At 45.3% G+C, this 12,877-nt stretch overlaps 1 protein-coding gene across 1 annotated transcript in view; it reads right to left on the bottom strand.

Annotated features, from left to right (window-relative positions):
• The window catches only part of LOC308177179 (uncharacterized protein), a 32,778-nt gene that overhangs the window by 14,886 nt on the left and 5,015 nt on the right, over nucleotides 1–12,877 (bottom strand). The window contains exons 5-10 of the mRNA XM_080554038.1: nucleotides 11,719–11,898; nucleotides 9,036–9,223; nucleotides 8,294–8,425; nucleotides 3,678–8,203; nucleotides 3,235–3,425; nucleotides 79–2,377 (exon numbers count right to left, since the gene is read on the bottom strand). Of these exons, the coding sequence (XP_080410164.1) occupies nucleotides 7,888–8,203; nucleotides 8,294–8,425; nucleotides 9,036–9,223; nucleotides 11,719–11,898 (816 nt within the window). The 3' untranslated portion in view covers nucleotides 79–2,377; nucleotides 3,235–3,425; nucleotides 3,678–7,887. The remainder of the gene's footprint in view (nucleotides 1–78; nucleotides 2,378–3,234; nucleotides 3,426–3,677; nucleotides 8,204–8,293; nucleotides 8,426–9,035; nucleotides 9,224–11,718; nucleotides 11,899–12,877) is intronic.

Below are 12,877 nucleotides of genomic sequence, written 5' to 3'. Positions count from 1 at the left end.
CTGCAAGCTGGAGAGCAAACACAAATGCTGCTGAATCTGGAGGAAAGTTTTCTACTTCAGCCCCTTTTAACCATTTACCTGCTCTGGACACCCACTGAACCTGCCCGTATCTGCACTCCCTTAGGAAATAAGGACAAGGAGCACAGCAAAAGCAGCATATTTATAAGCTAAGCCCCTCCCAGGGGGCAGAGTTATGCTAATTGGGGAGCCTCTGTCCCAGTGTGTTGCATGGATTGCATGGCAGTAACATATGGTGAGGAGGGCTCCAGGCCAGCAGCCTCATGTTCTGCACACCGCAGCTTCCCTGGCACACGTGGCCAGGAGCAGTGTCCAGCCACGGGCACACAAGGTCAGTGGGGCAGGGCCAAGGTCCGGCTTTGACCTAAAAAGCAAAAGGAGGGGACACCAGTGTTGGTGCCCACAAGAGCTTCAGGTTCCAGAGATAAATTCCTCATGCCTTGTTGGGGAATTTTTCCCCCCCACCACCCTATTTTATTTTTTTCAACTCCTGGCATTCGTGCTTGTTCATACAAACATATCACAGTGAGCCACACCGCAGAGTGAGCCACCCTGCATGCCATCTAAAGATTAAGTGTAGTTACACAACCTTGATATAAAGCAAGAGATTGATTTTATTTTATTTCTCTTCTTCCCCCTGGTACAGCCACCTCAGGCCCTCAGCACAGCCTAACGCATACCTCTGCCACTGACTGGGGCTGGGATTTCTGCCATGCATCCTTTACGCTAAAAAAACATGGTCTGAGCTGAGAAACCATGAATTCTTCCAAGCGAAGACTGTCTGGGCAGTGCTTCACATAGCAGAGCCACGTTTAAACACGGGTCTCTGAGTAAGACTGAAAAATAAAGATGAATGAGTTTGGTCGGGTAATTAGATAATAAAATTGAGGGTCTGGAGTTTAGCCCAGGAACATAATCCAGCGTGTATGGCTGGCTAGTCTGCTCCCTTTCCTATTACTAGCATCACCATCTTGACTTAGCACTGAGATCTGCCCTTCATGTGGAGTCCAAAGACAGAAATGCATGTAGGCAGCCCAGCCCGGGTACAAGCACAGGAAGGGATCAGTCTCACCCTCTCCCAGTCTCCTAGCAGCTGCGTTTGTTTACCGTGTGTGAGCCAGAGGAGTGCTGCAGGACCTGATGGACTTGCCTGCTTCAGCAGCGCCAGTAACTCTGTACAAGCAGAGTAGACCCCATCCCAGGGAGGATTTGCAAGAGGCGCTGTGTTTGGCAGCACAAGAAAAACATTTGGGGCCTGGCAATCTGTCTGATAGCTTGAAGGCTCCACAGGGCTCGTTTAGGCACGGTGGAATTCATCCCATGGCGGGTGTGAGGGACAGCCCCAGACCTCTCTGCACAGGCCCCACCTGGGTAGAGCTGGCTCAGGCTCAGAGATATGTTTGGACAGAGCCAGAGCTAACCCTCATGCATACCTCACCGTGTAAGTAAATACTAAACGTAGCTGTGTACAGGGTAGTGTCTAAGGGTGGAAAGGGCAGTGCACTCAATCTGAAAGGAAAACTGCTGTTGGTTTTGCTTTCTGGAGTGACTGCTTTCCTATGTTCAGCTTTCAAATTTCCACAGAGCTGAAAAGCAAAGCAGAGGCAAGTTCTCTTTGACTCGGGAAACCCTTCAAAACTAAAGCAAACCCTTCTGAAAGGCAGACTTTGTCAGCTGCCCTATTTTTAGGATTGACTCCTACAGGTCCTTCCTTCAATGATAGCAGCTTTGCTTGAGCAATGACTAGGGACTGCAGGATTTAGGCTTTTAATAAAGCAATTGTGTAATTAAAAATAAATGGGTCTCTAGTGTCACTATTTAAAAAAAAATCTTAGATCAAATAAGGCATTTCTTTCTTTTCGGTTTAGTCTGCTTGGATCATGCAGAGCTTTAATGACGCAGTCACAAATGTTGTATTTAAAAGGCCTCTTAGTTGCTGAGAGGAGCCCCAGGAGAGGGCTATTAACTGGCCAAATTAGGCTATTTATTTTTGTGAGTTTTGCAAGTTTGAAAAAGAGAGGCACATTTTCACTTAGGAGAGTGATATTTCAAATAGGTCACAGGAAACTCTGGCAGGCGGGGAGCAAAGCAGAGCGTCACTAGGAAAACATTAACCAGAGACATTTTGCAAGTGCAAGTCGACATTTGGGTTCCTAATAGCTTCTGAAGTCCATTCAAAAATCTTTCAGTGGATGTAAAATAGGGGCAAGACATCGCAGCTGTGCAGGAGTCCTGGCCTAATCCCGAAAGTCTTTAAAATGGCAGAGCTGTGGCTACGGGTGCTGCTGTGAGAGGACCCAGTGTTGTCAGCAACAGCAGACAGGCTCGGCAGAATGTGTTTGAAGGATGTGGACTCAACCTGTTGGTTAGGAAATAGCTGGTGCTTGCACAGATGGCCGGTCAGTGCTGAAAATTTGCTGCACCTAGCCCTCCCCCAGCTTGGGTTTTAAATCTTCGGAGAATCAATAAGTTTCATCTTCCTCCCACGTAATCACAGCCCAGAGCAAATCAGGAGCAACTTCATTAAAGCATACAAAGCAAGCTGCATGCATAACTTAAGAATCAGGCCCAATACTTTTTAAATACTTGAGGGCTGTTTTGAAAGGGTTTCTCTGTGCCGCCTCAACAGGAGTGGCATGCTTGCCAGTTTCATGTTATTTCCTCCTTTTCACATTTGCAAATAGAATCAATTAACTTAAAGTCTGCTCAGGAATGATTCAAGTGAAGTTGCTTTGAAGACACTGGCCCATCTCCCATTGACTTCAGCAGCTCTGAATGAAGCTACTCGGGAGCTGGTGAAGCCTGTGGGGTAACAGCCGTTGCTTGGTCCTGTCCCTTCTCCAGCAGGGCTGGGGATCCTTGAGCTGCTGCCCCACAAGCACTGAGCACCACTGCATCTACACATGATGGGAAGGCTTTGCAGAATCACAAACAGTATGAGAAAATAAATGATATAAGATAATAAAAGAAGGGTTCCTAGAAAATGATGTCGAATGGATTCCTCTGCATGAATTCTAAATCTCCACCAGTCACACAAGTCATAAAACAAAATAAAAGTTGAAGAAAAAGTAACCATACACCTATTAGAGCACTCTATCTTCTACAAGTTCTTTCCTATATAAAGGAGTTAATTTAGGACTCTGGGGACTTGTATATTTGAAGCTCTCAGCCCCCCATTATTTGTCACATCAGTACTTTGGTCAATGAATAACAAACTTCTGTCAAACACCTTTCCGTGACTGTAGCAGGATGGGCTGTCAGTACCACATTCTCCTTCTCCAGCTGGGTAGCCATGTGTGGTTGTAAGCCCTTTATGTGCAGCATTTCCACAGGACCGCAGGTTTTTACAGCACAGACAAAACATTTACTGGATGAGAATGAGGGAGCTGGCACTGGAGTGAAGGGAGCTGAAAGGGAAACACAGAGTACACAGCTTCACTGAAAACCTCCTCAGTCAATGCACAAAGCATCAAATAGGCCTGACCCCTAGCTTTAGACTTCCAGTAATTATTGTTCTCTCTCCCATCACTGAACAACCCATCCCATATAAAATCTGATTAAACCCGATTTCTGGCATCACGAAGCTGTGGGCCAGACTGTGACCACCACTGTGCACGAAGTAAGAGAAAAATGGGTAGAGAGAGTCCCTTCAACCATACCAGAGAAGAAAACCCTGCTCCAATCTACATCACTGGTAGTGTGTGAGAGGGCAGGCATTAAAGCATACCCTGTTTTGCAGAGGTGGGGAGGGAATTTATAGGTGAAGGAAAAGGACAAACACATTGCTTGTCCACGTGGCATGAGAGGAGCTATAAATACTCTGATACTCGCCTCCAGGAGCTCAGGACAACCTCTGCCCTAACTCATACCACACACTGTCCCTTTGGACTTTTTACCGAAGCTATTCAGGTTGCTCATGACCAGCTCAGCTGGTTCAATGGTTTGTTATTCCCTTTAAAAATATACTAGCAGAAGCAGTCCTTTTCAAGAAGACACCAAGACTGCTGCTCTGTCTCAGACAACCCTGCTGGAGCTCCAGCTTCACGCATTGTGCAGTTGTACAGCACTGTTCTGCTGGGCCTGGCATCTGCAGTAGTGCCTCTAGGTCTATTCTGCATATTAGCTCAGGCCAGTATTATTTATTTAGCAGATAAAACTTCGCTGCCGATGTTGTAGAAATACAATGTTTGCAATACATTAACAAGACCTTAATATTAATCAAAAACATTTTTTGGGTCTGTTCAAATGTTTGGTGTAAAAGAAGCAGCACGTGGCAAAGGTCACCAAGTAAATAAAGCCCTTAGGAGAAGTTAACTGTTAGATAAAGAAAAGGATGAGGATGATCTGAGAGATACTAGAAACCACTCTTTCATCCAGGACCTTGTGGCTCACACCATGTGCTGTATAACATATGCAAGGCTACCACTTAAAACAACCAAATATGGGTCTACATCTGAAGAAATAATTCACCCTTTTCCCACAGACAGGCACAAAGCACACTGCACCACAGTGCAGTCCTGGGACCAAGAACTGTGTTTTGGCCTACACACCTGTATAAACAAAAGGATGGTCATTATTTAATGGTTTCAGCAGTGATTCAATGCATTTTAGACCCTTGCAGGGGCTGAGGAGGCAGCAGGGACTCCCCACACTGGTGGCAGAGCAGCAGCCATGCTGCCATGCGGGCACAGCGCTGCCCGCTCTGTGGTGGGCCCTGCCCCACGCCAGTCACAAAATGGCGGCTCCTGCCCCACCGCCCTGTGGGGAGGCGAGAGAAGTGGCCAGCGCGGGCCCAGGCAGCTTCGCCTTCCCCACTGAAGTGCAAACACGTTAATTCATGGATGCTTTGCTGGCAGTGTCCCTCACAGAAACCTCTCTGTGGCCTGTTTTCTTTTTGTCTCTGTTTCCCCATTCAGGAAAAAGCTTCTGTCACAACAGCTGCTGATTCATTTTCTGACTTGGTGCCGAGCGTGCCAGACATAACATTCGTTTGCTGCCAAAGTGGTAAAAACAATGACTTACCAGCTCATTTTTCTTCAGTTGATTATGTTTGGGTGGGGGAGGGGAAGGGAGAAAGGAACTTTAATTAAAATTAGATAAGGAGGAGAATAAATCCAGTGAGATGCAGAGAGTAAGGCTCCGAAAGGCACAGGAGAGGGAGAGCATCTGAACGGGTGAGGTGACACCCATTGTCAGACAAAGGGAAAGAGAGGGGTCCCTGGGAAGGTGGGGGCCTCTCAGGTCATTCACTGCCCTGCTTGAACCTTTCCCTTCTCACTATGCTTTTCACCATCAGCTGTCAGACAGTTCTCAGACCACTAACTCAGATCTGACATGATGCCTTGCAGGTAGAGAGGAGTGAAGCCGCCCAAAGACAGCTCTGATGGGGCAGACAAGCCTACCAGCGTTTGATCCTCCCCACCTTTCTTTCTGGAATGAAGGAGTCCCATCCTGGATATCTGTTTGCTTCTTAAAATATCCACTCATTTTTTTGCCTGGTAGATAGACCCTGTGTTGACATCTTCCCACATTTTGGAGGTGGTGATCTGACTGAGATTTTGGTTTACTTGTTAGGGGGAGGTAGACATTAGAGAGAAGAGGGCTGAGTCTGGACATGATGAGTGAAGTCTGACCTGTTAGACTCTCCAATATTTTTCTCAGTATTTGACAGGGTGCTTTGGACACATGGGAATGAAGCTGATCCATATTCCCTGACCTCAGTCATTTGCCATAGGTCATATTTAGAAATAGCTCACCAGGTCACTAACACTCATGGCAGACATCCAAGTGACACTTAGATGCCAAGAAAACAATGGCACATGTAGCCTGACCACAGTACTGTCCTACTGATGTTTAGTAACAAATTAATTCCCTATCAGACTAGTCCATCTGCAGCCAACACAGAGAAAACGCTACCCTGGGCCAGTTCTACTGGCCAGAATGGGTGGAAAAAACGTATTAACTTTCATATTTAATTTCTCTAATCCTTCTGTTAGGAGTTAGTATAAAACACAGCACAGTGAAGTGCTGATCCCCTACTTGGAAGGCTTTGTCTCCACTGTCTTCAGATAATGACCAAGCCAAGCTGCTGTCCTCCAAGTAATTTATTCCCATAGGGCTTGTTTCAGTTCTTATTTGAAAAGGAATGGTAGTCAATCACATCAAGACAATGCAGAGGAGTTGTGGTAACCAGTATCACGGTGAGCACCAGCTATGGAAGGACCATCCAAAGCCTTTATCAAAACAGAGCTATTATCATCACATCTAATGACAAAAAAGACTACGTCATTCAGAGCACCAGAGGCTATAGGAGAAATTTTTAAGGCAGCTGAAGAATAATCATTCTTGAGGTCTTCAGCTAACTGTGCGGTGAGATAATATGATTCAAATCAAGGACTCATCAAAGACTACTTATCTAATGCCCAGTAACCAATCCAGACATATAAGGAGGAAGTGCCTTACCTTCACGATTAGGAAGCTCTTGCATTCTTTGCTTTAGATGGTTGTTTGTGTTCTTTACTTGAGGGGAATAAGAAGAATGGCTATTTGGGAATACAAAACCTAACGTCAAGAAATTGTTCTTGTTCACCAGAGAAAACGAAAGAGATTCTCTAGTATCTCTTGAGCAGGAATGAAGGATTTTCAAGAATACCAAATGAAGCACCTAGTTACCTTCAACAAGCTATTGAAAAAGGCTGTCTGGCTTTTTGGAATATTTTTGGAAATTCATCTCATTATGTCAACTTCTATTCAGACCCTAAAGGGAATATTTTTGCCACCATCTTCTCCCAGAACTGGGAAGAAGAGAATTGAGATTTCTTGGGTTCTCTGTTCTTCACTCTGCTACACAACTAAACCACTTTTTTCTTGACTTGATCTACCTATATCATTTCACAAGGGCTTCTACATACTGTCCCTTGGATGGCATTGCTAAATTACTTTGCTCTAGCAAAATTTTTGTATTTTAAGAAAATCTCTAACTCAACCAACCATGTTATGAGAACACACACTAAGAAAGATTTTTCCCCTCCCATTATCTTTTGCTGATTCAGATCCTGCAGGATGCAATACTGTACCACAGAGCAGTACTCATGCTGCGGATCTACATATCTGTCCATCCAGAGACACTCTGCTCTTCTTGGCTTTGGTTGGACCTATAATTTCTCAGCACCTTTGCAACTTAAGCCTAGAAACTAACACATTAAATTGTATTGCTGTATGAGGACCTTCATTTCCAGGCTTTTATCTGCAGGAATGATATTGCCATTCTATACACTAAACCTGTTTTTGTAATACTATGGTTCATCAGAAGTTTTTATGTTAATACCAAATCAGAAATAATACACATGTGATTCATAATAATCTAACTGAATGGCTGCACTGAATGTATTGCAAGAAATTCTGGTTAGGAAAGAAACTCATTAAAGAAATAGTGACTACTATTATCCCACTGCATATATTGTTCTACTGGAAAGTTTCCTCGAGTAGTTTCTTTAATTAGCAATTTGATATTTTGAAATAGTGTGATCTCCACCACACACAATTTGTAGAACAGACTTGGCTGGCAATACAGAGGAAAACAAGCAATCTTTTCAGAGTTTGCATCTCTAGGGCATATCTTGTCATTTTCCAGCTATTCAGCTGCTGAATATATGTGTATAACACAGTGACACTGTTCTTGGGGGATTTTGATTTTTTAAAAGTTACATAGATAAACAGCTTTTATTTTATTTTTAAATGGGAATAGGATATATTGTCCTTTTTTTCCCCCTCTTTCTTTTCTTGAGAAAAATCCACATAAAATATTTGCATAACTTTTGGCTATTCAAATAGAAGGTGTTTGACCCCAGCTGTATTCCAGTGAATGAATCATTTATGTAGGAGCTCATTGCACAGAACGTATGGTATTTTATCTTTGCTGGTTTTCTGCCAGATACAGTCTGTAGCAATTTTTCCCCTTTGCCACATTTGCCGCTTGATATCCTTTAAAATATACCAGCTCCAAGTGTGAGAAAGCAAAACAGATTCTGGGCCTGCTCTGGCTGAGAGCTCCTTGTGCGCATACTCCTGTGCTGGCACCGAGACTCTACTGCTGTTGGAGAACGTCCACTCCAGATCTGGGATCTCCTCGCACTGATTCCCTTGAATCAATGTTGATTTAAACTTCACTTGAATCTGTGGGGAACTGCAAAAGCCCAGGAGTGAGAAGAGAAACAGGGATCCTCCGTATAGAAGACAAGAGCTGCTCCGAAGCAGAGGCACAAACTTCCATTACCTGAAACATGCTAAGCTCTGTACATGCAGAGAAAGCCAGGAGGAAGGGAGGGCATTTCTGACATAACTGTACGCTGTTCCAACTAACCTCCAGGTGTCACTTAAGTGGTATTTTGGCAAGATACATTTCGACCTACAATGGCAGGGAACGAGATTATTTCATTAATTTATTGAGGCATTGCACAGCCAAAGCCACTATTACACTGGGTTTGATTTGAAATGGTAAGTGAGAGGTCAAGCTCTCTCAACACTGATCTCCCGGGGGAGAAGAGATAAGGTGGAACGCAAAGATTTCCACGCTCCCACATGAGTAAGATAAGATCTGAATGAGCAGTCTCATCCGTAGATTGCTTCCCTAAGCATTTTTTTATAGCTTCCACTGGAAACCCTCATACCTCTCTACACTGATTCACATAATTATGGTTTCCACAAGAAATTCAGAGCAGGATCTCCTCCCACAGTTTCCTCTCACCTGCACTCCTTTCATCACTGAAGACGACTGTTTGTCAGCAGTACCTCTACTGCTGAAAGAATTCACATGTAGCTCAACTTAGCAGCCGACACAGGCGAGAATATTCCCCCACGTGCAAGCTTCTAAAATGCTCTCCCATGACTGCGCAAGGCATGAAGGTCCCCATTAGGAACTGTTTGTTCAGGACATATTTCCAGTCTGTGTGTTCCCCTTGTCAAGCAAGGAACTGCTTTTTACAACAGACAACCTCCTCCATCGGGAGGTTACTTACCAGTTTCCCGGGAAAGGCTTGCTCAGATGGTGATATCGCAGACAGGATGCTTCCCCATTAATCTCTGCCAACCCAGCTTTCTCATGACTGAGCTGTTCTCCGTCATAGGAGGCTCCCTCTTCATTACGCCCTTCCTCCCACGTAGAGCAGAAACATAATATCACGGCTAAAGTGACCCTAGGTAAATGCTGAGTACAGACAAGACACAGCTTTGAAAGTCACCAGTTAATTCATCTTTCAAAAGCAGATTATTTCTGATGCAAAATGCTCGCTCCCATCCCCTCAGATCAGAAAGCTCGGGTTTATAAACAGCTCCACAAGGCTCTTCCTGAGACCAACCCAAGAATTTACAGTGACATACATGCCTCTGTTATAGGCAGAGTTAAAAGCACCACTATAATTACAGTTGACTATTGTATAACTCTGGTTTTGGTTGCTCATAACTTCATCTATAATTAATTGTTTAGGCTGAAAATTTCTTCAGCTGGGTTTGGCCTCAGGCTAAACTTTTTCATTTCAGCTGAAATGGCTCAAGTCTTTCCAAGAACACGTTTGAGGGAAAAGATTCTCTTTTGCCCCTGTTAAAAGGATCTTTTTGTCATTTACTGATATCTTCTCACACTCCACACTTCTAAAAGCAGAACTGCGAAGCACTGTCAGCCTCGGCTGCTGTGAAATGCATGTCCTTCCATATTCCTGGGGGGGGGGGGGGGGGGGGAGGAAAAGAAATATATATATATATATATATATTTCTGATATATATATATATATTATATTTCTGATATAAATATCAGAATTTGGCTGTTTTGAGCCTCATTCTCATAAATATCTATAGATAGACATACAGATAGATACAGATATATGTACTTGCTGTTTATACATGTGCAGCAGAGATCCAGCAGCTACTTTGGCTGTCCTCAGTGCTGAGCAAGCTGAATGCTCCACTGCGCCAGGCACTGGTGAGACAACACATGGGGCACCTGGCAGGGCCTGGGGATGCTCCTGTGGCTGCAGGGCTCAGTAGGGCTTTCACTGCAAGCGTTCCCTTCAGCAGCAGGGCCTCTGCAGGACCTGGCCAGAAGAGAGCTAGAAGATGGTTTAAGCTGAGCTCTCAGCACATATAACCAGTGAAGAAAAAAAAAAAAAAAGAAAAAAAAAGAGAGCTCTGTTTGGACTTTAATGTAGAGAGGGCAAGGCATGGTAGGAGGTTGGAGGAATGAGATGGTAATAGCCACACAGAGAGAATCTAAAGAGAGAGGAAAGTCTCTTAATTAAGGTATACAAATCCTGTGCTTAACTGAACTCTCTCGATCCCTTCCTGGCACTGCTCTGTGATGTATGGGCCACTTAGCCCAAGGCTTTCACTAATGCACGTTCGCTTCTCCTGAACCCTTCCTGTGCAAGGGTCTCACGTGGAAAGCTGCTAAGTGCTGAAGTCACCGAGAGCTGAGCTTTGAACTGTGGCATCAAACATCCTGCCACAGACTCTGGAACATGAGGTATCCAAAAGGGTATGTAGCTCACAGGCTCTCTCTGTGCCTTACCTCCCCCTGTGAAGTGAGGATACGGGTGCTCCATCTCCTTGAATGCCAGGGAAGTGGCTAGGAGAAGGGGTTGTGATCCGCCTACCTCCAGAGCAAAGTCTGAACCATGCACAATGAAGACAACCCTGTGTGCAGTTGGAGCAGCAATGGCAAAATATTCAAGAGTGGTTCACAAAACAGCTGCTGTCTACTGTGGTTACCCAAAGAGATAGAGGTGAATAAAACGAGTTTATGATCACTCATGAAAAAGAGCACAACACAGCTCAAGAGGCCTGAATGCCATCTGTGCAAGCAACCTTCGCCTATTCTTGGGGAATATCTGAACTTGCAGTGTTACGACAGACTAAGGATTTTGCTGCAGCCTTTCAGAGAGGGCATGTGCACAGTGACTTCTTGTCACACAGAAAGAACGTCTCACTACTCACAAAAAATTCCAGAAACACAGGAGTGGAAATCTTGGAAAATCTGAACAAAACCCTGCAAACTATTAAAATAGATACCAATGGAGCCCAGAGATGTCATTAAGAAAAAAAGAAAACCATCACTTAACTGCCTAGGAACTAACTTGAAAAGCAAAACGGGCCCACTCTAAAGCAGAAATTAAAACACTTAGCGACGGCTCTTACTACTCTGTGAACATGAGTCAGTACAAGTGAAAATGGTGCACAGATGGGCCAGCACAGAAGCAACAGAAGTGCCGTGATATTTACAAGGGGGAAAAAAAAAATCTTCCCTTACAAGTGTAAATATACCAGAGAAATCATCCGCTTGCAGTACAAACCGGGGCTTTGATGTAGCAAACACTCCCACCAGGGACAGCGCTGGCTCGACGGGAGGAGTGGGGATGGTAGACGTTGCATCTGGAAGGCAGTAGGCTCATAGTGCTGAGCTTTCCCAAGGAGCCACAACAGGCAGAGACATGCCAAACGACACATACCATTTTATAGTCTTCGTGCAACCAGCAGAGAGGGGCCAAGCATGAACCCAGGCCACAGAGAGATGCTAGGAAGGGAAGAAACGTGGTGGACTGGCTCCAACACCTGCACCGGCAGCGTGAGAGCTCCACCAGCCCAGGCTCCAGATGCACCCAGCCCTGAACAGATTGCATCCCCTTGTGCCCCAGCGATGTGACAGCTTACATGTGAATCCAGGATGGTGTCGTTCTGCAAGTGGGTGGTGTTTTGGGGTCCCCCACTCTCTCCCAGAGCAGCGATAGCGAGCGCTGTCTTTTTCTGCCGCCTCTCTGAGGTCGCTCCATCAGTTCGCAGCACTGAACTCTCTGGGCAGATCACGTTTCTTCCCACCCGTCTTCCCCTCACCTGTAAAACAGCAGTAACAATATTTACACTTCTGCAGTTGGCTCAGGATCGGGGACTGAAAGCCTAATTATCATCAGTGTTATTCCCCGAGGATCAGCTCGCGGCCTGACCATAGCAGAAACATTAACGGAGCCCAAACAACGGGCTGCGTTCCCACAGCGGAGCCAAGGGAGACAGCAAAAACTTCATCCCTGTGGTTAAAAGGTCTGACAGCCCTGAATGGGAAAGAAACAGCTTCCTGATCGCTTATCAACTCGCCCACAGTGAATTAGCACAGAATTTCAGACGTGGTTTCCACGTGGGCCCACCAAAACCTCCTTCCCATTCAGCTGCCGTGCGCTGCTGACTCTGCAGCGTCACACACACTTGCGTTCGGCAGGAAAACCAGTTTTAAACAATAAAAACAACCTGCAGAACCTCTCCCCTCCCCTGGGTCCCTCTAACAACTTCTGGGGGTTTGCACTACATTGTCTCGCTCCCTAAGACTTTTCTCTCCCCGGTGTTGTGTGAAAGGCCGGAGCACAGCAGGCAAAATTAATTGAGCAGACAGCAATTCTGCCATCAAATGAACAGAACGAAAGAGGAACAGAGCCTTACACTTAGAGTCACCCCTAAGTGTTTCGCATGACAACAGTCAGGAAAACACAGTCCAGACTGTTGTTTTAATGTTGATAATATTCCAAAATCCGCAGCGCTTCGTAATTTCTCAGTGGAAATAAAACCTTTGACATCGGTGGGAATTCTGTCTGGGCACGGAGCGCAGTTGCTACACTCCTGTGTAGCAATAAGAGGCTATTTTGATGGCCAGACCTTTAGCACTAAGATCATGCCTGCCCGGAGCACCTGACACCGCAGGGGTCTGGACATACATGAGGTCTGCAGGAGCTGATGATGTGCAGAGGCCAAAACTTTGGTCAAATTGTGTGAGACCTGAATACATCCGTGCACACAGATGCTTTCTGCAAAGGCTTGTGCTAGC

This window comes from Anser brachyrhynchus, assembly GCF_964034855.1.
Source record: "Anser brachyrhynchus genome assembly, chromosome: 13".
Taxonomy (NCBI): Eukaryota; Metazoa; Chordata; class Aves; order Anseriformes; family Anatidae; genus Anser; species Anser brachyrhynchus.
The sequence above is the reverse complement of the archived record's forward strand: the minus strand, read 5'-3'. Positions and strand labels throughout refer to the sequence as shown.